The sequence below is a fragment of the Hypanus sabinus genome, chromosome 21, assembly GCF_030144855.1.
Source record: "Hypanus sabinus isolate sHypSab1 chromosome 21, sHypSab1.hap1, whole genome shotgun sequence".
Taxonomy (NCBI): Eukaryota; Metazoa; Chordata; class Chondrichthyes; order Myliobatiformes; family Dasyatidae; genus Hypanus; species Hypanus sabinus.
The window spans coordinates 7,730,266-7,755,461 of NC_082726.1; the positions used below are offsets into that span (position 1 = coordinate 7,730,266).

General features: G+C 43.8%; 1 protein-coding gene across 2 annotated transcripts in view; it reads left to right on the top strand.

The window, feature by feature from the left end:
• The window catches only part of crtc3 (CREB regulated transcription coactivator 3), a 139,102-nt gene extending 115,001 nt beyond the window's left edge, over nucleotides 1-24,101 (top strand). For both annotated transcript variants that reach the window (XM_059945902.1, XM_059945903.1), the window contains 7 exons: nucleotides 3,113-3,159; nucleotides 10,890-11,107; nucleotides 11,793-12,085; nucleotides 13,321-13,500; nucleotides 15,275-15,358; nucleotides 16,271-16,487; nucleotides 18,659-24,101. In XM_059945902.1, the coding sequence (XP_059801885.1) occupies nucleotides 3,113-3,159; nucleotides 10,890-11,107; nucleotides 11,793-12,085; nucleotides 13,321-13,500; nucleotides 15,275-15,358; nucleotides 16,271-16,487; nucleotides 18,659-18,867 (1,248 nt within the window). In that variant the 3' untranslated portion in view covers nucleotides 18,868-24,101. The remainder of the gene's footprint in view (nucleotides 1-3,112; nucleotides 3,160-10,889; nucleotides 11,108-11,792; nucleotides 12,086-13,320; nucleotides 13,501-15,274; nucleotides 15,359-16,270; nucleotides 16,488-18,658) is intronic.
• Nucleotides 24,102-25,196: the final 1,095 nt, after the last annotated feature.

Below are 25,196 nucleotides of genomic sequence, written 5' to 3' on the forward strand. Positions count from 1 at the left end.
AAAGGATGTGGTGGCTGTGTTGTGGTCCCAGCACTCTGATGTTGGCTGTTGGGTGTGCTGGCTGTGTTGTTGTCCCAGCACACTGATGTTGGCTGATGGATGTGTTGGCCGTGTTGTGGTCCCCGCACTCTGATGTTGGCTGTTGGGTATGCAGGCTGTGTTGTGGTCCCAGCACTCTGATGTTGGCTGATGGGTGTGCTGGCTGTGTTGTAGTTGCATCTCTCAGGGATTCTGGCTAAAGGATGCATTGGCTGTGTTGTGGTCCCAGCACTCTGATGTTGTCAGATGGGTGTGCTGTCCGTTTTCTTGTCCCAGTACTCTGATGTTGGCTGATGGGTGTGCTGGCTGTGTTGTAGTTGCATCTCTCAGGGATTCTGGCTAAAGGATGTGTTGGCTGTGTTGTGGTCCCAGCACTGTGATGTTGGCTGATGGGTGTGCTGGCTGTGTTGGGGTCCCAGCACTCTGATGTTGGCTGATGGATGTGTTCGCCGTGTTGTCGTCCCAGCACTCTGATGTTGGCTGTTTGGTCTGCTGGTCGTGTTGTGGTCCCAGCACTCTGATGTTGGCTGATGGGTGTGCTGGCTGTGTTGCGGTCCCAGCACTGATGTTGGCTGATGATATGCTGGCTGTGTTGTGGTCCCAGCACTATGATGTTGGCTGATGGTGATGCAAGCTGTGTTGTGGTAGCATCTCTCACGGATTCTGGCTAAACGATGTGTTGGCCGTGTTATGATTCCAGCACTCTGGTCCTTGCTGATGGGTATGCAGGCGGTTTTGTGGTCCCAGCACTCTGATGCTGGCTGATGGGTGTGCTGGTTGTGTTGTGGTAGCATCTGTCAGGGATTCTGGCTAAAGGATGTGTTGGCTGTGTTGTGGTCCCAGCACTCTGATGTTGGCTGATGGGTGTGCTGGCTGTGTTGTGGTCCCAGCACTCTGATACTGGCTGATGGATGTGTTGGCCGTGTTGTGGTCCCAGCACTCTGATGTTGGCTGATGGGTGTGTTGGCCGTGTTGTGGTCCCAGCACTCTGATGTTGGCTGATGGGTGTGCTGTCTGTGTTGCAGTCCCAGCACTCTGATGTTGGCTGATGGATGTGTTGGCCGTGTTGCAGTCCCAGCACTCTGATGCTGGCTGATGGGTGTGCTGGCTGTTTTTTGGTCCCAGCACTATGATGTTGGCTGAGGGATATGCAGGCTCTGTTGTGGTAGCATCTCTCAGGGATTCTGGGTAAAGGATGTGGTGGCTGTGTTGTGGTCCCAGCACTCTGATGTTGGCTGATGGGTGTGCTGGCTGTGTTGTGGTCCCAGCACTCTGATGTTGGCTGATGGGTACGCTGGCTGTTTTATGATCCCAGCGCTCTGATGTTGGCTGATGGGTGTGCTGGCCGTGGTGTGGTCCCAGCACTCTGATACTGGCTGATGGGTGTGCTGGCCGTGGTGTGGTCCCAGCACTCTGATACTGGCTGATGGGTGTACTGGTTGTGTTGTGGTAGCATCTCAGGGATTCTGGCTACAGGATGTGTTGTCTGTGTTGTGGTCCCAGCACTCTGATGTTGGCCAATGGGTGTACTGGCCATGTTGAGGTAGCATCTCTTAGGGATTCTGGCTAATGGATATGTTGGCTGTTTTGTGGTCCCAGCACTCTGATGTTAACTGATGGGTGTGCTGGCTGTGTTGCGGTCCCAGCACTCTGATGTTGGCTGATAGTTGTGTGCTAGCTGTGTTGGGGTCCCAGCACACTGATGTTGGCTGGTGGATGTGTTGGCCGTGTTGTGGTCCCAGCACACTGATGTTGGCTGATAGGTCTGCTGGTCGTGTTGTGGTCCCAGCACTCTGATGTTGGCTGAAGGATATGCAGGCTGTGTTCTGGTAGCATCTCTCAGGGATTCTGGCTGAAGGATGTGTTGGCTGTGTTGTGCTCCCAGCACTCTGTTGTTGGCTGATGGGTGTGCAGGCTGTGTTGTGGTCCCAGCACTCTGATGTTGGCTGATGGGTGTGCTGGCTGTTTTATGGTCCCAACACTCTGATGTTGGCTGATGGATATGCTGGCCGTGTTGAGGTAGCATCCCTCAGGGGTTCTGGCTGAAGGATGTGTTGGTTGTGTTGTGGCCCCAGCGCTCTGATGTTGGCTGATGGGTGTGCTGGCCGTGGTGTGGTCCCAGCACTCTGATACTGGCTGATGGGTGTACTGGCCGTGGTGTGGTCCCAGCACTCTGTTACTGGCTGAAGGATATGCAGGCTGTGTTCTGGTAGCATCTCTCAGGGATTCTGGCTGAAGGATGTGTTGGTTGTGTTGTGGCCCTAGCGCTCTGATGTTGGCTGATGGGTATGCTGGCTGTGTTGTCGTCTCAGCACTCTGATGCTGGCTGATGGGTGTACTGGCTCTGTTGTGTTAGCATCTCAGGGATTCGGGCTTAAGGATGTGTTGGCCGTGTTGTGGTCCCAGCACTCTATGATGTTGGCTGATGGGTGTGCTGGCCGTGTTGTGGTCTCGGCACTCTGATGTTGGCTGATGGGTGTGCTGGCCGTGTTGTGGTAGCTAATAGGTGTATTGGCCACACTTGGTGTTCTTTAATGGAGATGTTGGTTGTGTTTTGATGTTAGAACTCCAGCTCTGTAGGAATTCGGAACCACATGAAGGTGCTGGAAGTGTTTGGACTGATGGCTCTTCATTTGTATCTTAAGCAGTTGAATCAAATTTTATATTTTAAAGAGTTTACAGCTGCCTGAAAGTGAAATGATGGACAGTTGGAGCTCAGGGTCTGACAGAGGAGAGCGTCTTTGTGCAGATACAAAATAGGTGTGTGTGTGTGCGCGCGCTTGTGTAGGTGTGCACAGATCTGGGAGCTCTCCTTCCTTTACAAACCACTTGAATTCCCTCCAGTAATATACTAAAGAATATTTGGAGGGAGACATGGTGAGACTTCATCAAGGATCTAAAGTGTTTCTTGTATTGGTTGCCTAAACTCTGCTGGAAAGCTACTTGTTCAGAACCTACCCTGTGCAGATGTTGCCTTCTTATCCATTGCTGCTAAAACGTCAAGCTGGCCAAGTTGCTCAGGCAAACTTAGGGCACACAGAGATTTTACCTTTTGGCTTTTTGTTTTCCTCAGGTTCAATCGTTATTACGTCCCAAGTCCTGTGAAGTCCCTGGTATCAGGTGAGTCAGTTCGTTCTCTTGTTGTGCCCTCTGATCCGGTCAGTTAATGATGACTGTGGAAGTGGTTAGTGAATTACAAAATAAAATGGTCACTTCACTGCAAGACAAAGTTAGCTTTATATATTAGCTTTATTTGTCATGTGTGTGTCTGAGCATACAGTGAAATGCATCATTTGTGTCTGTGACCAACAGGGTCCAACGAGCTGCCAGGGGCAGCCCATGTGTCGCCATGCGTCTGGCACCAACATACCATGCCCACAACTCATGAACCCTAACCCGTAGGTCTTTAGGCTGTAGGAGGTAATCGAAGTGCCTGGGAGGAAACCCGGGTGGTCATGAGCAGCATGTATCTTTCATGCACGCTGTAAAGCGATTGCACGGACTACCATGAGGTGACTCACCTCTAAGGTGTGTTTGAAACAACATGAGTGCCACATGGGGATCAGTGTGTTCCAAACCCATTCTCTGTCCACTTCCTGAGGAAGAGTCTCGGCCCAAACGTCGACCGTTTACTCTTCTCCTTAGATGCTGCCTGACGCGAGTTCCTCCGGCATCGTGTGTGTGTTGCTTTGGATTTCCAGCATCCGCAGATTTTCTCATATGAGTGGTCTGTCCACTTCTATCCACGGGGAGCCGGGTAATCCACACCCTGATCTCCTTCCATCGCATGACTGTACGTCCTCTTCCCCCAGTCTGCCTGTCCCAACACTTTCCTGACCACATTCCACCCTGCTCTCCATTCCCACTGACCCACACTTGGCTCCCATACAGGGAAGGACCCACACTTACAGCAGTTTTTTCAGTTGTCTTACCACTTCTCGTCTGTGTGGTCCCTCCACTCCGTATCTGCTTGAAATTTCTGAACTCTATTCCTCACATTTCTGTACATTTCCTGTACATTTCAAATTTAATCTTCCCTAATGGCAGTGGTGTCCTCAGCTATTCTGGAATTCCCTCTCTAAGTGTCCCCCCCACTACTTAATTCCCTTCAACCATTCAGTTCTTGAACCCACTTACACAACACTAATTACTACCTCAGTATTTATTTATTATTTGTTTGTTTTCTTATTTAGGGATGCAATGCTGAGTAGATCATTCTGGCCTTTTGACAACCCCAATTTTAATACTAACCTAATCATGGGACAATTTACAATGACTAATTAACCAACCCCATATATCTCCGGACCTGTGGGAGGAAACCAGATCACCATGGGAAAGTCGATACATTCCATGGGGCTCCTTCCAGAGGACGCCAGGACTGAACTTCCGAACTCCAATGCCCCGAGTTGGAAGAGTGTTACACTAAAAGCGACACTGTCTTGGCACCCACACTATGTCCATTTTAACTGCTTTGCTCTATAATAGACTTGTATTTTTGTTCTAATTATGTTCATTCTTATTTTATTTAATTCAGGCAGCATAGCAGTTAGTGCAATCACTTTAGAGTGCCAGCCGGTAAGATCGGGGTTCGGTTCCTACCGCTGTTTGTACGTTCTCCCCGTGACCGTATGAGTTTTCTCCAGGTGGCCAGGTTTCCTCTGATGTGCCAAAGACCTACGGGTTAGTTGGTTAATTGGGCAGTGCGGGCTCATTGGAAGGCCTGCTACTGTGCTGAATCTTTAAATAATAAATAAATGGTTGCTGTGTTATCAAACTCTTCAAAAATCACAATGAGTTGCGCTCTGCTACATCACCAGTTCTCTCTGTTTCAATCTTTTTGTTATTATTATTATCAACAAAATAAAATTGATACATAGATAATGGGATTACAAACATACACATTTCAACTGAACATGAAAGAATACATAAGCAATGGTTACAGTATAAATGAGTATTCCTAAATCATGGACGATACAATTTACAAATAAGCAAGGCAAACCTAGGTATATCATAATATATATTTTAAAAAAAACAGAAAAAAGGAAAAGAAAAAAATTATGCAAAAAAAACTAATCTAATAACTAATAAGGGGAAAAAAACAAAAAAAGAGAAAAAGAAAAAATGGAAAAAAAAGGGCTGTTTATAATATCTCACAAAAATACAAAATCATCAGTGTCGTCAACTCCGATCCTCTCAACATATATAAAATCGAAACCGGAAAAACAAATAGGCTTGGAACAGGGTCATATTACATCATATGAAAATATTGAATAAATGGTCTCCATATCTTTTCAAATTTAATAGAAGTATCAAATACAACACTTCTAATTTTTTCTAAATTTAGACATAACATAGTTTGAGAAAACCAATGAAATACGGTAGGATTAATTTCTTTCCCATTCAACAAAATGGATCTTCTAGCCTTTAAGAAATGCATTCATTCGACAAGCGGAAGAGGATAAATGGAGTGAGTCCATCATTGGTAAACCAAAAATTGCAGTAATAGGATGAGGTTGTAAATCAATGTTCAATACCGTAGAAATAATATCAAAAATGTCTTTCCAATATTTTCAAAAGTGGACACAACCAGAACATATGAGTTAAAGACGCTATCTCAGAATGACATCTGTCACAAATAGGATTTATATAGGAATAAAAATGAGCCAATTTATCCTTGGAATTATGAGTCCTATGCACAACCCTAAACTGGATTAATGAATGTTTAGCACATATAGATGATGTATTAACTAATTGAAGAATTTTATCCCAATTCTCAATAGGGATAGTAAGTTTAAGTTCTCTTTCCCAATCATTTTTAATCTTATAGAAGGGCTCTGAATGTATCTTCATAATTATATTGTAAAGTTTTGATATTAGCCCTTTCTGACAAGGATTTAGTTCAAACAAATTCTCCAAAATACCAGAAGACACAAAATTTGGAAAAGTAGGAAGTACAGTATTTAAGAAATTCCTAATCTGTAAATATCTTAAAAAAATGAAATCTAGGCAAATTATATTTATTAGATAATTGTTCAAAAGACATAAAACAATTATCCAAAAATAAATCGGAATATCGTAGTAATCCTTTGGTCTTCCAAGCTGAATAAGCTTGGTCTATAATAGAAGGATAAAAAAAGCAATTGGATACAATAGGAATATTTAAAACAAACTGAGTCAACCCAAAAAATTTCCGAAATTGAAACCATATACGTAAAGTATGTTTAACTATCGGGTTGTCAATTCGTTTCGGCAATTTAGAAAGAGCAAAGGCAAGAGGAGTCCCTAAAATAGAACCCAATGCAAATCCTAAAATAGAACCCAATGTAAATATTTTTTACCAAATCTAGGATTTTTATTCTGCCATATATATGAGGAAATTTTTGAATCAACATTAGCAAAAAAAGATTTCGGAATAAAAATTGGTACCGCTTGAAATATATATAAAAACTTGGGTAAAATAACCATCTTAATAGCATTAATCCGACCTATCAGAGATAAAGATACTGGTGACCATTTAGTAAACAAACATTTAATCTGATCGATTAAGGGTAAAAAATTAACCTTAAATAAGTCCTTATAGTTTTTTGTGATTTTAATCCCTAAGTAAATAAAAGAGTCATTAACTAATTTAAAAGGTAAATTTCCATAAATTGGAACCTGTCTATTCAAAGGAAACAATTCATTCTTACTAAGATTTAATTTATACCCGGAAAAATCACTAAATTGAGCCAACAATGATATAACTGCAGGAATGGATTTCTCAGGATCAGAAATAAATAATAATAGGTCATTTGCATATAATGATAGCTTATGTATATCTGTCCCACGATTAATGCCAAAAATGTTCTGTGATTCTCTGATAGCAGTTGCCAAGGGTTCTAAAGCAATATCAAATAATAATGGACTAAGAGGACAGCCTTGTCTAGTACCCCGAAATAAACGAAAAAAGGGAGATCTTTGATTGTTAGTAAGCACTGAGGCTGCTGGAGTATGATATATCAGTCTAATCCAGGAAATGAATGTCGGACTAAAATTAAACTTCTCAAGCACATTAAATAAGTATGACCATTCAACTCTATCAAATGCTTTCTCCGCATCTAATGAAATGACACATTCTGAAGTGCTATGTGAAGGAGTATAAACAATATTCAATAATCTCCTAACATTGAAAAAAGAATAGCGATTTTTAATAAAACCAGTTTGATCTTCCAAAATAATTTGGGGTAATACCTTCTCCAGCCTGGATGTCAGTAACTTGGAAAAGATCTTGGAATCTACATTCAATAAAGATATTGGTCTATAGGATGCACAGTCAGTAGGGTCTTTATCTTTCTTCAATATTAAAGAAATGGAAGTTCTATAAAAAGATTGTGGCAGATTGCCCAATCTAATTGCTTCTTCAAAAACCCTGCATAACCAAGGAGAAAGAGTAGCGGAAAAACATTTAAAAAATTCTACTGTGTACCCATCTGGACCTGGTGCTATCCCAGAATTCATAGAGGAAATAACCCTTTAATTTCTGCATCCGTAATAGGAGTTTCTAATATTGAAAGATCATCTGATGATAATTTTAGAAAATTCAATTTGCCAAGAAAATCACACATGGTATTATGATCATGAGGGAATTCGGAATGATGCAGGGAGGTATAAAAATCTTGAAATGATTTGTTTATCTCATCATGATTAACTGTCAGATCCCCATTCTGCTGACGGATCTTAGTAATTTGACGTTTAACCAAAGCATTCTTCAATTGACTAGCTAACAGCTTACCCAATTTATCACTATGTATATAAAAATCAGATCTGGTTTTCATTAATTGATTTTCAATCGAAGATGTAAGTAATAAACTATGTTCCGTTTGAAGTTCAACCCTTTGTTTGTAAAGCTCCTTACTAGGAGTAATCGAATATTTCTTGTCAATCTCTTTAATTTTATCAACCAATAAAAGAGTTTCCTTCTTAATGCATTTTCTCAGACCAGCAGAGTAGGAGATAATCTGTCCACGTATATATGCTTTAAAAGTGTCCCAAAGTGTTCCGCAAGAAATATCATGTGGAATTAGTTGAAAAGAAGAAATCGATCTGTCCCTTCATAAATTTAATAAAATCCGGATCTTGCAGTAAGGTAGAATCAAATCACCATTGTCTGGCACTAGAAGCTGTATCCGTAAATTTAATAGAAAGTTTTAATGGAGCATGGTCAGAGATGGCTATAATATCATAATTATAATCAATTACCAGTGGAATAAAACAAGAATCAATAAAAAAATAATCAATTCTCGAGTAGGAATGTTAAACATGTGAGAAAAATGAAAACTCTTTGTCCTTAGAATGCCGAAATCTCCAAATATCAAAAATTCCATTATCAGTCAAAAAAGAGTTAATACAAGTGGCTGACTTATTAGGTAAAGTCTGAGTAGATATAGATTTGTCCAACAAAGGATTTAAACAACAATTAAAGTCACCACCCATTATTAACTTATATTCATTTAGATTAGGTAGAGAAGTAAATAAGGACTTAAAAAATCGGGACGATCCACATTTTGAGCATAAACATTAACCATAGCAACCTTTTTGTTAAAAAGTAAGCCAGTAATTAACAAAAATCTACCATTCGGATCCGAAAAGATATCGTGTTGGACAAATGCAATAGAGGAGTCAATAAAAATTGAAACTCCCTTTACTTTAGCATTCGAATTCGAATGGTACTGTTGACCCCTCCAAAACCTAAAACTGTGATAATTGTCCTCTTTCCTCACATGAGTTTCTTGTACAAAAATAATATGAGCATTAAGTCTTTGGAATACTTTGAAAATCTTTTTCCGTTTAATCGAATGGTTTAAGTCATTAGTATTCCAACAGACAAAATTAATGGTCTGAGCCATATTTCTGAAATCAACCCTTTGGTATATAAAGGGTTAACCAAATTATGAACTCATGCACCCGGAAGAGGAACAAAAATAAGGGACGGACCCGGAAGTGACGACATCGCGGACATTTTAGTAGTTTAAAATCAGCCCAAATGAAGAAACTAAAAAAAACTGATGTAAGGAACATAAGATTTAGGGGAAAAAACCCACCCCCCACCCAAGAGGAAAAAAGACCACCCCAGCCAGGAAAAGGCTGGGAAAAAGGATGAAACTAAATCTACCCCCATATCAGCAGAACACAACTCCGTATATAAAGGATAAAAAAAAAGATCCACCCAAACTCTAAAGAAATAATAATCACTATACTAAAACCAAACTTCTTAATATAATTGATAGTAAAAAAAACCAAAAAGAATATAATCACTAGTAACTTATAAATTGGGTTAAAACCCAAACAAACCAAAAAAAAATTTAAACTGTGATAAGAAATGCATTATAGGAAGAAGACCAGAGAGAAAAAAGGCGAAATCAAAAAAAAGCCAAAAATATTTTAGAGGAGAAACTGCCATCTTAGTAAAAAAAAAAATTCACCTTCAAAGGATTAATAATAATGACCAAAGATAAAGTACAGTGGTTGAAGTAAGTAAAATAAAAAGATCAGTATGTCGAAAAAAAAACTTTAATTAGAGTGTAAAATATAGAGTAAACCTGCACCAATAGCCAGAAACAAAATCTGGTTTTGGAAACAAAAACCATCTTGCACGATCAAAATCACTCATTTATTAGGGATGAGAATCCGTAGCAGTAGGGAAGTTCTCATTCAGAAAGCTTCTCGCTTCAGATGTAGAAAGGAAAACACGCCGTGGTACATTCGGAGGCGAGATTCTGAGCTTCGCAGGGTATAAGAGCGCAGGTTTTAGATTTTTCTCATAACATTCGGACATCAGAGGTTTAAAAAGAAGCCTTGCCTTCATTACTTCTGGACTAAAATCTTCCACTAATCGAAAATTGTGATCTTGAAATTTGACCATCCCTACACGCCGAGCCACACGAATAAGTTGCTCTTTAACATGCACATAGTGAAATTGGACAATTACAACTGGTGGTTTAGCTGAAGCACTTGGTGATTGACGCATAATTCTGTGAGTGCGATCGAGTAATGGAGGACTGTCTGGGAATACAGAAGGGAAAGCATCCTTTAAAAGTTGGGCAAAGTACTTTGAGGGGTCCCCTTGTTCAATACCTTCCGGGAGACCAAGTATGCGTAAGTTCTGTCTTCTGGACCGATTCTCGAAGTCGACACTCTTGGCTTTAAGTGTTTCCACCTGTTTAATCGTCGAAAGTAATTTCTGCTCCAGTTTTTCAATTATCAAGTCTCGCTTCCGAGCGTCCTCTTGCAAAGTTGCGATTAGAACTTGCTGCTGGATAACTACTGAATCCATCTTATCCATATAATCTTGAAAAGCCTTTATATCTTGTTTGAAAATTTGTCATTGTTCTTCAAATCTTTCATTTAAAACCTTCAATAATATTCCATAAGTCAATTCAGTGCTCTTAGGATCAGTCTTTTTCTTCTTTCCGTTCCCGTTAAGATCTTTCCCAGGTTCTCGCCCTTTAGATCTAAGAGCCATTTCTGTATTCATTTCTTCAAAAATTCACAATAAACTCTTAAAGATAAGTCCAAAAAAGTAGCAAGAATCTTTTGGTGTAGGTAAAAGTAAGTTAAATAAGGGTGATCATAGGTTAAGAAAAGTAAAGGTTATGGAGCGAATCTGAAACAGTGCTCACTCCATGAGCATCTCCTGCTGACCCCCTCATCACCAGTTCTATCTGATATGGTGAACTCTGTGTGCCCCTGGATCTTGCTGTATGGAGAATAGGATTGTCTGTTATATGGACACTTTGCTGAATCAGTAATTCAGATCTCATACTTCCAACATTCTGTTTTGAACTAAACATTTTTTGTTTCCTGTTTCTCAGTATCTATCCTTCCCCGGATCAGAATGCCGGGTTGTCGCATTTCCAAGGGTCATTGAACACGGGAGGCTCTCTGCCCGACCTCACGAATCTGCACTTCCCGTCGCCTCTTCCGACTCCCCTGGACCCCGAGGATGGCTCCTTCCCCAACATCAGTGGCGGCAGCAGCACCGGCAACCTGGCGGCCACCATGACACACCTGGGAATCAGCAGTTCCCAAGGTGAGGGAGCAAACTCAGAGAATTGATAGTGCTATACAAAATTATGAGGGGCATCTTCCCTTAGTTTGGGTGAGGCTGGAACTAGAGGTCGTAGGTTAAGGGTGAAAGGTAAAATATTTAAGGGGAACATGAGAGGGAACACTCTTCACTCAGGAATGTGAGAGTGTGGAACGAACTGCCAGTGGAATGGTGGATGCAGGTTCAACTTCAGCATTTAAGAGCAGTTTGGATAGGTACGTGGATGGGAGGGGTATGGAGGGCGATGATCCAGGTGCAAGTTGATGGGACTAGGCAGATTAACAGTTCGACATGGACTAGTCGAGCTGGAGGGCTTGTTTCTGTACCATAGTGCTATGTGACTATCATGGTTGAACGTCACCACAATTGAACGTGCCCGTCCAGTCTGAGCCCTGAATGGGATTCACACTCGTCCCACACAGTCAAACCTGTCAGATTCTTCACAGTAACAAATAGTGTGGATTTGGTCTCTTGACCTCGTTCTGCTTGTAATCTCACCCCTTAACCAGGTGTTTTGTCATCTCCAGCTGTGGCCCAGTGCTATCTTTGCAAATGATCCCATGTAAAAACGTAGAGATGTAGAGATGCTGTGGAAATGTATATTGAAACTGCAATTCTTATCGAAGTTGAATGTTAAATGCACTGTGTGTTTTCTGTCCATGCCTAGGTCTGTCATCCTCTTTGCACAGCTCGCTGAGTAACCCATCCATACAAGCTTCACTCAACAATTCCATGGTGCCCTCTCCTTTGAGCAACCACTCCCTCGGCAATACCCCTATCCAGTCCTCTCTACGGCCATCGCTAAGCAACCCGTCCATCCCAACCACGCTGAACAGCTCCCCCCGCCGACGGCAGACACCAGTCAGTCCCCTGACCCTCTCACCTGGGATGGAGTCTCGGAGGTCTCTGAACAAGCAGTTCTCACCAACAATGTCGCCGACGCTGTCGTCCATTGCACAAGTGAGTATAACCCCTCTTCGGTGTGGGTTGTACTTTGTCGACAAGCTGCACAGTCCCAGTGTAACTCAGTCTCACGTAAGGTGGGCTGAGTGAGTTCAGTTCAAAGCCTTTCGGATGTGAGTTGGCATGGCCACTTTTAGTAAGACTCTCAGAAATCGGAGTGTGTGCAGGTTTCAGAGATTCTCCAGTTGTCAGCAAGATGGAGTCTGCCTCATTTACTTCTCCAAGACCCTGATCTCACAATTTCTTTTGTGCAAAAGTCCCTTGAATGTACTGCATAAGACCATAAGACATCAGAGCACAATTAGGCCATTGGGCTACTCTGCCATTTGATCGTGGCTGATTTATTTTCCCTCCCAACCCCATTCTCCTGCCTTCTCCCTGTAACCTTTGATGCCCTTAATAATTAAGAACCTATCACCTCTGCTTTAAATATTCCAGCGGCCTGGTCTCCACAGCATCTGTGGCAGAGAATTCCACAATTTCACTACCTTCCTGCTAAAAATAAAATCCTTCTCATCTCTGTTCTAAAGGGACATTCTGAGGCTGGTCCTAGGCGCTGCCACTGTAGGAACTGTCCACTCTATCCAGGCCTTTTATTGAGAAAAGATTTCCAGAGATTCACAGCTGGCTTCCTGCGGGGATTACTGTGGGGCAGCTCGTCAACTTGGTATCGTGGTTTATGTGACAGGTTAATGTCTAATCTGCCTTGTTTGGTGGATGTAAGGGAGGAAAGGGGTTTGTTTTGTCACCTGTCTTGTTCTGCCAAGCATTGTGGGCATGTTTTGTTGGCAGTGGAAAGTGTGGTGACACCCAGCACATCCTTTATTTTTTCATGCACATGTGATACACTAACCTGAACCTGATTCTGAATAAATTTGGACCTGAGTTTGTTTGTGTGGAGGAAACCAGTTTTTCCTGCAATCTATGTAAACGTGTATTTGGAATGTGGGAGGAAATCAGAGCAGCCGGTGAAACGTCATGGGCAACATACAAGCTCCTTTCAGACAGCAGCGGGAACTGAACCCAGGTTGTTGGCGCTGCCAAGCATTACGCAAACAGCTTCACTGCCGTATCACCCCTGCCGAGGTTGGAAATAAATCTGTGGAAACATGGACCTCTCTTCAAGTGGCACCCAGATGGTTGAAGGAGGGGTAGAGATTAAAAGACTGGTGTCCCAGCTCCGGAGGGAAGAATCCTCAGCACACGGTGTAACTCTAGGCTTGTTTTTGCAGGGGGTTGCCTTGGATACCAGCAATATGGCAATGGAACATCTGCCACCTTATCCGCACTACCTGCACCTCCAGTCCATGCAGCAGGCCCAGCAGCTAATGCAGCAAACACAGCGACAGTCATCAATCTCTCCTGTTCATCAGCTCCCTCAACCATTGCCGCCGCAGCTACACTCTCCCAATGTAAGTGTTCACATATTATCTAGCTATTAAGCTCTTTTATTCCATTGGCTTTTGTGATCTGGTTATTGCTGTCCTAGCTGCCTACAAGAAGGACGAGCCAGGGCAGTACAACATGGAGAGCAGCAGGCTTCCTCTCTCCACGCAGCTGATGAATCCAAAGAAACAGGAGACCGATGCAGTTTGGCATGAGCGGTGTCACAGGAATTACCAGTCAGTGTTGAACTCAACGTAGGACCCCCTTAGGAACTCCAGCTCTGGATTTTTCCTCAGGTTTTACTCCCAAAGCCTTCCCCTTTAGTGGGTATAGCTACAAGGCAGCAAAGGTTTGAGACCAGAGTTTCCTCTTTCCTTGTCAACCATGGCTGACAAGCCCCATCTGCCCAAAGCAGCTGGTCTTAAGGTGCCAGTAACCTGCCTTTGGCCCTTCTCCTGTCAGTAGAAAAGGTTTCACCAGGCTTAGTAGCTAAGCTACACGTGAAGACCAGGAGCTGGAGGTGGTTGTCAGAGGCTATTTTGAGACGCAGACCATTGGGAGCATTTAATAGGTAGGTAGTGGGAGTTTACTCCCACCCCCCCCCCCCCCCATTACCCCAATTAACCTTAGTCAAGTCATGGGACCATTTGCAATGACCAATTAGCATACTAAGTGAGGAAATGCTTGCTCTCACGGGGGGTGTTCTGTACAGACGCTACAGATGAAGTTAGAGCTGAACTCAGAGCTCTGGTGCCCTGAGCTGTGAAAGTATCACGCTAACATGGCAGCCACAGTAGATAACCAGGTAGATTTTGTTACGTATTCAGGCAACAATAAATATATGAGTTCGGCAAGGGTTTCTTATAACAAACAACACGTTTATTAAACACAGAAAACAAACCCCCCAAAAGTAAACAAACACTACCATAACCAGAAACAGCTGCTGAGCGGCAGCCCAAACAGTTCTTAAAGCGATATTCCAAAAACAGTTCTTAAAAGTGGTATTGCCAAAAGTTCGATATGCTCATAGTCCATTTAAAAGGAGAGACTTTATAGGACGATTTAGGTTCTCTTTCACGTCGCTTGCTTCGATCCCCGACGTCGAACTTCCCACGAAGAATTCACGAAACAGAACGGCTTAAAGGCACTGACCTTTCCTTCTCCACTACCTTCAATCCTTTCTAGTTAAACCTAGGGATAAACACGAAGATAGTCAACGATATCCTTCCAAATAAGGATCAAACAAAGGTCGCCCCCGTTTCACCGTAGAAAGCGATTCTCCTCGATCTTTAACTTCCAACTTCCAATCTTCACTCTCCACTAATTTCGAACTAACAGAATCATAAAGAACCTGCTGGCAATGACCTTTTAAACTTTAGCATTAAATAAAAACTTCATCCTTCAGCTAAACTGCGTCATCACTTCAAACACGCAGTGGCATGAAGTCAACCTGACAAATCCAGCCACGAACTGCCCCTCCTCACAGGGTGGGGTCTATCTTTTATAACCTGTAAAAAAAAAACCCGTCACATGATCTCTACTGGCGGGAAAATGACGTCACCACCATCACAAGACCATCACCTCAAGTCCAGTACAGCTTCAACCCCAGTCACATGACAAGGGCTCCACTGTCATGTGTCACGAGTACGTAACAATTTAACTTTGATTAAGTATTTCACATTGCTACCAATCAGTTCGGCCAATGTTCCTATATAAAGCGAGACAATGTGAAGAATGCAGTGGATCGATCGGTTGAATATTACCTATGGGTTTGATGCTGATCTGTGTCTCATTTGACAGAATGACATCGTGGACAATTTCTTCAGTGATGCGTACTTTGAGCAGCAGTTGCTGGGCAGTCAGTCCAAGCCTCTGTCACACCAGGTATGGCGGTTTGCCATCAGCAGACCTATGGAGATCGGCAGCTGTCTGGGGATATCAGAGTATGAACGGGTTATGGTATGCTAATCGTTTTGCACAGTGGTGTTTCTGAGTGATCACTGTGTGAAGTCAGCTTGTTGTTCTTCATTCCTCATCCTCACCAGTACCAGTAATGATCCTGTGTGTTTACATCTGCCCATCTGTCGGTGTTAATCTTTGAAGTTTCAGTGTAGAATGTGGTCTTCCCTTCACCGGGGTAAGATCCACACAATGAGTGGTAGTGGGGCACTGAGGAGGACTGTAGAACAGAGGGATCTGGGAATAGTGGTGTTACAGGTAGATAGGATGGTAAAGAGAGCCTTCATAAATCACAGTAGTGAGTACAGGAGTTGAAATGTTATGTTAGTGAAGCCTAACTCAGAGTATCATGTGCAGTTCTGGTCACCTACCCAAAGGAAACATATAAGACTGAAAGAGTGCAGAGAAAATTTACCAAGATGTGGCCAGGACTTGAGTATTAGGGAAAGGTTGACAAGTTTAGGATTTTATTCCCTGGGGTGTAGGAGCATGTAGGGGTACACACAGGGTCAATGCAAGCAGGCTTTTTCCACTGAGGTTGGGTGAGACTAGAAATAGAGGTCAGAGGTTAATATTTAAGGGGAAGCTTCTTCACTCAGAGGGTGGTAGAAGTGTGTAATGAGCTGCCAGAAGAAGTAGTGGATGCAGGTTTGATCTCAGCATTTATGGGAAGTTTGGATAAGTGTGTGGATGGGAGGTGCATTGAGTGTTATGATCCTGGTGCAGGTCGATGGGACTAGCCAGATTATCAGTTCAGTACAGACTAGGTGGGCCAAAGGGCCTGTTCTGGTACTTCAGTGCTTTATGACTCTGTTTCCCTTCACCCCCCCCCCCCAGCTGAATCAATTCAACGTGTTGGAACGGCTGCCCGGTGGCTTGCCGATCAGCAGTAGCAGCAGCCTCTACAATCTGGGCTCCAGCCTTCACTTTTCCCAGGCCACCATAGGGGGCTCAACCGGGAGTCATGGAAATCTGCAGGAACAGTCGCCGCAGCTGAAACCCAACTTTCAATACTCCACCTGCACTGGAAACATCCCCAACATCGTGCTAACAGGTGAGCAGCCCGAAGCAGGTGTCAGGGTCAATCAGTGTATTCAAAGACACAGTGCAGTAACAGGCCCTTCTGGCCCACATCGCCCAATTAACCTACTAACCCATGTCTTTTTGGAATGTGGAGGAAACCGGAGCACCCAGAGGAAACCCACGCAGTCACAGGGAAAGCGTATAAACTCCTTACAGACAGCAGTGGGAATTGAACCGGAGTCACTGGCACGTAATGGTGTTGCGCTAAACCGTGCTGCTCTGAGAAACGGGTCCTACATTCTGAATATTCAGTACCTATCCTTCAATTGTACCACATATTTTCCACATTCCCTCTAACATCCTTCCAGAATCTGCCCCTCACACACTAGAGACCATTTACAGCTGCCCCTCAACCTACCAGCCCACATGAGGAAGGTTATCAACAGTTTCTAGCAGGATCTTGACTAGACGTTGCACTTTGAAGTGTGAGCTATGTACAAACCAGGGTGGGACTCATACAGTCAGCCCAGTAAGGCACCGAGGAGTACGTTGGAACATAGAGATCTGGGAATATATGGAAGTGGCATCACAGGTAGATAGGGCTTTTGGCACATTGGAGCCCCTCATGATCACAGAGAACATGCAAACTCCACATAGGCAGCGCTCAAGGTCAAGCTCTTGGAGCTATAGACAGCAGTTCTCCCCACTACCACCACTGCGCTGCCCAAACGGGAAAGAGGGTAAAGACAGATGAAGACTGAAAAAGCAGCAGCATAGAGCAGAGGGACCAAATGGCCTGAGCCATGAACATTGCATGTAACACGTCCTCTCGCCAGTGCTGTCCTGACTGAGGTCAAGGGTGTCCAAAAATGACCTGTATCTTCTGCTAGGGGTCAGGTTTGATAAGAGTGATGCATGAAGGGAGATCAGGATCAAAGTCAGAATTGGGTGTATTATTTCTTATTTTAATTTAGAGATACAATACATTAATAAGCCCTAACCATCCAATTACACCCATGTGACCAGTTAACCCACCAACCAGCGCATCTTTGGACTGTGGGGGGAAGCCCACGTGGCCGTGGGGAGAACGTACAAACTCCTTACAGACAGCAGTGGGAATTGAACCCCAGTCTGGTGCTGTAAAGCAATGATGATGACATCTTCAGCCCAGCACACAGAGACCCCGGGCATTAGAATTAGGTTTTTCATCACTGACATACTGTATGTCGTGAAATGTGTTATTTTGTGGTTACAACGCAGTGCAATACATAAAAATTGCTATAAATTGCAATATTTCAAAAATGAATATTGTAGAAAGAGAGTAAAATAGTGTATTCGTGGGTTCATGGTCTATTCAGAAATCTGATGGCTGAGGGAAAGAAACAGTTCCTGAAGTGTTGCTCGTGGGTCTTCAGGCTCCTGTATCTCCTCTCTGATAGTAGTAATGAGAAGCAGGAATGTTCCAGATGATGTCCAGTTCAAGCTTATTATCATTCAACTGTACACAGTGAATAGAGACCAGGTGTCCACCACTACCTGTAAGGAGTTTGTGCATTCTCTCTATGATGGCATGGATTTCCTCAGGGATTTCCATTTCCCTCCCACAGTCCACTCCGGTTGGAGAGTTAAATTCGGGGATCGCTGGGTGAGAGGGCTCAAAGGGCCAGAAGAACCTATACTGCGCTGTACCTCAAAAAATAAATAGATCAAACCAAAATGCAGTACGTGTATGTAACTCACATAACACAAGGTAATATTACCACAAATAAATTAACAAATAGTAAGGTGCATATACGATGCAAGTTTAAAAAAATAAACTGTATATCACTGCTGGCACTTTATATGTGATGAGACCTGGATGGTGGCAGGGAGTTCAGTAGTCTTATGTCTTGGGGAAGAATCCTAACAGTCCTTGTCCTAATGCCAAGGTATCTCCTGCCTGATGATTGGATGGATGGGAGGAATCATTGAGAATGCTAAGGGTCCTACATTCACAGTGCTCCTGATAAATGTGTCTAATTGGTGAAAGAGAGACCCCAATGATCCTCTCGGCGTTCCTCCCAATCCTCTGTAAGGTCTTGCAGTCAGGTGCCTTGCAATTCCCATACCAGACGATCATGCAGCTGGTCAGGGCACTCTCAATGCTCCTGTAAAAATTGGTTAAAGTAGATGTTATTTCATTCTGAGCCTGTTCCATCCTAGGGGACTCTCTGCCAAGCTTGTCCAAGGACATCAGCAGTGCTCTCTCTGGAGTTCCAGAGTCGACCTTTGATGCCGATAGCCAGTTCCAGTTAGATGACGAGCTGAAGATGGAGCCGCTGAGCCTGGATGGACTGAGCATGCTCACAGACCCTGACCTTATTCTGGCTGACCCATCGATCGAAGACACATTCAGGACAGACAGAATCTAATTGGTGGGATGGGGTGAGACTATTTCTGGACACTAAAGAGTGAAGAATAACATTTACAGAATGGCACATTTGGAGCTCGACTTAATTTTTTAATCGTTAAAGCACTAGCCATTGCTTCCGTTTTGGTTTTTAACTCAGTGCATTTATGCATATGTTTATCTGGATTACGGTTGATATGTATTTCTGTTTAAACTGATTGTCGTCAGGAAGAAGGCCAGTCCCAGCACATCAACGCCAGAAAAATCAGTGTTCTGTAAGCTGTTTGTCTAAATTTATGTCATCCTAAGCCACTGATGGAATTCGCTGCTGGCCTTGGCTTTGAGATTGGGCCAACCTATGCCACCCCCGCACAGGGCTCAGCTGGGTGGCTTCCATCTGCCTCGGAGTCTGTGGGTGAGGAGAGAAAGAGAAAAGTGTCCTGGGCTAGAAACCTTGTCAGAATGTGAGGACGATTTAACTCTGGAACACAATCGCCCATCCTGACCAATGTCTTTTCAATATTCACTGCATGGTCTCGCTCACAAAGAGCGTAGAGCCTGTTCTGGCACCGACAGCCCTGCAGCAGGTGAGGCTCTGACACTGGGCACAACTGGCTGCTTGCCTTCCTTTTCAAATGGGGTCTTGGTTCTTTCATTGATTGAAGGAAGTTAATTGAGATTGTGTAGGAGCAGAAAAGGAGACACTGTACTTGGGGCCAGCGTGGCTGGACACTGGGACCGAACTGGACAAGGCGACAGAGAAAGTGGACACTGGGCCAGCCCGGTTGACCAATGGATACTGGGCCCTGGGTGGTTGGATACCACAGTCAGCAGGATTGCCAACGGACACTGGGGCCACAGAGTGACAGCTAGACCTGAGGCTAGGTGGGCGCTCACTGAGCACTGGAGACAGATAGGGTGACCACTGGGTGTTGAAGCCAGTGGGCAGACGCTAGACACGGAAGCCAGTGGATGGGGTCACTGGACACTGAAGCCAGTGGGGGTCACTGGACACTGGACACTGGTTCGATGACAACAACCTTGAGAGAGGAGCTGTTTTGTTCTCCCAAATAAATGCCTACAGATTACATGGTAATGAGTTTCCAATGTTATTTTTAATTATGAAATGGATGATTTTAAAATAATATCATTAGGAGTAACTCCAATTCTTCTGGCAAGTTTGTCAGTGGGGACTGACTCCCCTTTACAATGTGTATAAAATTTATATCTCTTTAACTGCAAGATAATTCCTCGATTGTATAGGGAGGAATTTAAATAAAATATCAGCATTACTGATATCAAGATTGTTGGAAAACTATATTCTATATTTTTAAATCACTATACTGTATAGGTTAAGAATCTGAACGCCTTAAAAGCTGCTTCCGGTTTGTTTGACGAAGGTTGAAGTCTGCATGTTTGCCAACAGTCTGATTCAAAAGTGTATAAAGAGTATCGAAGCTTTTCCCACAGACCTTGAATGTCATTCTGCTGCCTTGGCTTTGTGTTTGAGATGTGCCAACACGATTTACAGACTGCAGCAACATATCCCTTCGATAGGAGTACTGAATAACTTTTTTTTGAAGTATTTGTGGTCTTGTTACATATGTTTTGTCCTATGTCAGACCTTGGCCCAAAGTGGAGCTCGAGAGTGATGTCTTTCATCACATGGGCACGGAACTCTTCCTGGAGCCCGCTGCCTTTGGCACCATGTGTTTATCCTTTGTAAAATAAGCTCATTTCAAACTTGCCTTGGTAGTCTTTGCAACTTGTCTCTTGCAACCTGTTATTTTCAGCATGTTGGTAGGATGGATGGTTCTCAGAGGGGTCACTTTCCAGTTGTGCTCTGCTGCCCATTTGGGTTGTGTTTACAGGAACGAAGGCAGTGCTCACACTGTGGTCACTCACTGCTCTGCCAGACAAGCACCAGCTCTAAATCTATCCGTCCGCTGGCCTGACAACGAAGAACCAATGGGTCTTAAGCTACGTAAATGTTCCCATTCAGTGCTTTTAGAATGGAGGGGCAGACTGTGTCTCCCAGTTCATCAGCTCATATCCAGAGCCATTCTTTACCATTGTGCAACCCAAGCCTCTCTCTCAGGCCCTGCCCCTCCCTCTCGTATTCACACTTGCACTATCATTCCTATCTTGCTCTTGTGCTGACATGCTACCTCCTCTTTCTTTCTCTTCCCATGTTGTGCACTACTCTCTCTCTCTCTTTCTCAGCACAGGTTGGGCGAGAGTCCAGACCTGTGTCTGTGGGCTAGGTGGGTCAGTATCGTACGTTGCCTGTGGCTGGGTGCAGTTTGTATGACAGACGTTGTGCCTCCACGGGTCCTGGTGGTACGAGCATCTGTGGCAGATATTGTGCCAGGCTGCAGTGATCTGTGATAATGAGCAGGTGGTTGGATCAGAATTCTCCTTCTCTCTTGAACAATTCGGATATTTACATATTCTTAATGAAAAGTTCAAAGTAAATTTATTATCAGTGTGCATTTACAACCATATACATCCCCGAGTTTTGTTTTCTTGTGGCCACTCACAGTAAATACAAGAAATACAATAGAATCAATGAAAGACCGCACCCAACAGGAGAGAGAAACAACTAATGTGTAAAGCCAAACTGCAAATTCAAAAAGAAAGAAGGAAAAAAGAAATATACAACTATCAAGAACATGAGAAGAAGAGTCCTGAAAGAACCTGATGGTTCCTGAACCTGGTGCTGTGGGTCCTAAGGCTCCTGTACCTCAGTAATTCAGTTATTCGCCAGTGTGGCTCCCTGATCTGCAGACAGAAGCAGAAGGAGAGGAATGGGGGTCGGGCCTGTTGAGAAGACTGGTCTCAGGCTTGACTGATCAGTAGGAGCATTGCCTCATTGCTCATTGCCCCTGAACTGCATTACCTGCTGCATTGCAGCTAATTCACCAGCCATTTGCTGTTTAAAAGTGCATCCACATTAGCTTAGTTCAATCTCACACAGAGTGAAGTTCCTCAGAGTTGTGTTTCAAGGCCCTCCATTGGTCTGGGTTGACCATAGAGGTTACAAAAATGTGATAAGCAGGCCAGGGCAGTGTGATACAGAGAGCAAGCTGTTGCCTCTGTAGCAGGCTTCCCTCTGCCCATGCAGCTGATGGATCCAAAGGAACAGCATAGATGGAAATCAGCATCCAACTCAACGGAGTTGGACTGATTCAGGGACTCCAGCTCTGGATTTTACCTCGGGTTTACTCCGGAAGCCTTTCCCATGGGTAGGTATAGCCACAAGGCAGTGGAGGTTTGAGATCAGAGTTTTCCTTCTGCTCGATGCGATGCCCCATCCCTCTGTGTACTTATCCAAACATCTTATAAATGTTGTTATTCTATCTGCCTCAACCACTTCCCCAGGCAGCTCGTTCCATATATACAGCACCCTCTGCACAAAGAGGTTTCTGATAAATCTTTCTCCTCTCATATTAAACTTATGCTGTCTAGTTTTCAGTTCTCCTTCCCTGGGAAAAAGACTATCTGTGCCCCTCATACACCTCTATAAGATCAGATTAGCTTTATTTGATACATGTATACCAAAACATACAGTGAAATGTGTTAGTTGCTTCAACAACCAACACAGTCCGAGGATGTGCTAGGGACAGCCCACAATTGCCAACACACTTAACAACAAAGTGTGACCTTAACTCCAAAAGACAATAAGGCACAGGAGCAGAATTAGGCCATTGAGTCTGCTCTGCCATTTGATCAGGGCTGACCTATTTCCCTCTCAATCCCATTCTCCTGCTTTCCCCTCCCCGTAACCTTTCACACCCTGACTCGCCAAGAACCTATCAACCTCTGCTTTAAACATACCCTATGACTTGGCCTCCACAGCTGCCTGTGGCAACAAATTCCACAGATTCACCATCCTCTGGCTAGGGAAATTCCTCCTCATCTCGTGCGTCTTTGCAATGTGGGAGAAACCCACACTGTTACAGGAAGAACATGCAAATTCCTCACAGATGGTGGCAGCAAGCTGACCCCTCAATCTCCTACTTTCCAGGGAATAAAGTCCCAATCTGCCCTATAACTCAGGCCCATGAATCCTTGCAGTGTCCTCTCATCCTCTCATTTCCATTTATGCTGTATCAGCAATCGTCTCTTCTGATGTTTGTATAGGATATTTCATGATTGGGGATTTCAGCTCCAATGTTCTTGACCATCCTCACACAGACAATCCTATCCCCACTGCAAGCCATAGTCCCAGCGCTAGGCCACCTTAGCGCCCGACACCCTGCACACTCCTCCGAATCGATTATTATCACTGACATCTGTCTTGAAATTGGTTGTTTCGTTGTTACTATAACAACAAGAGTATCTGAAAAGCAAATCAGTGAACGAGTATTCATGAGTTTAATGGTGGAAGGAAGGAAGCTGTTCCTGAAATGTTGAACGTGTCTTCATGCTCCTGTACCACCACCTTGATGGAAGCAAGGAGAAGAGGGTATGTCCTTAATGATGGAGCCACCCTTTTGAGGCATCACCTTTTGAAGATGTTGGGGAGGGTTGTGCCCACAATGGAGCTCGCTGAGGTTACAACCCTCAGCAGCCTTTTCCCATCCTGTGCATGGGTGCATCCAAACCAGACCAGTCCGGATGCTGTCCTCAGTACATCTGCTAGAGTTTTTAAGGCTCTCCATTGTTCATGGGAAGTAGAATTGATCCAACTGGTTAAAGGTTCCCTGGTGAAAGAGACTGTAAACAAGCTGCTCAGTGTGCTGCTGACTGGTGATTCAGCCTTAAGCAAACATGGCTGCTCATGCAGGGTAGGCTGCACTTCGCCACCAACAATATGAGAGTCCAAGAGTTTGACAAGAGATGTGAGGTGATTGCAGTGACTGGAAATGGCCTCCTTGGCACCTATTGTGAACCATCCTTCGATTTGTTACATCATGCCTGGATTGTTAAGCTCTTCAGTTTTCCCTCTTACTGCTGAATTTTGTCAATATTCATTTTGAATGAAAAGTTACTTTAATTTATTCTGACTTCTAGAACTATCAGCCCCAGTTTCCCATTTCTGTATTACTACTTGATCCATTTTTTAAAGTACTGCTAATTTTATTAATATTAACTAGTAAATTTCTGTTCCTGTGCTAACCTTATGAATTCAGTTATTGTGAAGTGTACAGATGATATTTAAATAGGACTTGTCAATGGGATAGTGTTACCTTTAGTAAAGTGTCATTTTTGCATTGTCTTTCAAATAAAATACATTAAATCAAAGTTTTAATATTCAAGTTTATTTATCATGTGTACATTGAAACGTACTGTCAAATGTGCCATTTGCATTCAAACCGGGATGCTTGAGGGATGTGCTGGAGGCAGTGTCACCACGCATTCCTGTGCCACAAGCACAACAAGCAACAAAAAAAAACACCAATCCTCCCTCCCATCCACACACAAGCTCTTTAACCCCAGGACAGGCAGTCTTCTTTGTCCTTCAGTGGACAAGAACCCAGGCCTGCAGACATTGATCTTCAACTTTCTCAGATTCACAGACGCAGCACCTGCCAATGGGATTCAACTTCCAGGCTTCAAACCTTGGACATGCCAAGTAACGAACACTAGGCCTTGGCCTCTGGTCTCGCCAATTCACAAGCTCAGGGTCATCAGATATTATTCGAATGAAGTTCAATGTGAATTTATTAAAGTACATAAGTCTCCATGAGATACATTTTCTTGCAGACATTCACAGTAGAACAAACAAATACAACAGAATCAATGGAAAACCATACTCACAAAGACTTGCAGTATTGGGGAAAATCCACTGCTGTGGATTCAGATCAATGGACAGACAAAAGAGTGATGGTGGGAACATGTTGGTCATCTTTAAGTTGGGGAGGGCTGCGGAACTCTGTGGATGGTCCCAGGCGGTGTTGCGAAAGGAGGAGGGGTGACCATGGGGCGAGTAAAAACCCTGAGCTACAGAAATAGCAACAGGAGCTCCGAGACCTCATCCCTGGGAGAGGAAGAATCTTCACCTAGACAACATGTGAAGTCGTGTGATGAGAACAGAAGCTCCGGGACCGATCGAATTTCTATTGGCCCAGCACAGAGGACTCTGGCGAGCTGCTGTTGGCGGCCAATGCCCCAGTAGGGGTGATGGGATTAAGAAGAGGGCTGTAGGGTTTTATTATTATTTAATGATACAGTGTGATAACAGGCCCTTCCGTCCCAATGAGGCACCATCACCACTAGAAACCCACCCAAGAAAGGGAGGTGCCTCAGCATTTCAAGTTGATGATTCAAGTCAAGTTGATGTTTCCAAAAATCAGCTGCCGAGGCCCCACAGGAGACCAGTGCTCTCACCCAGGCCAGGCCCTGAAA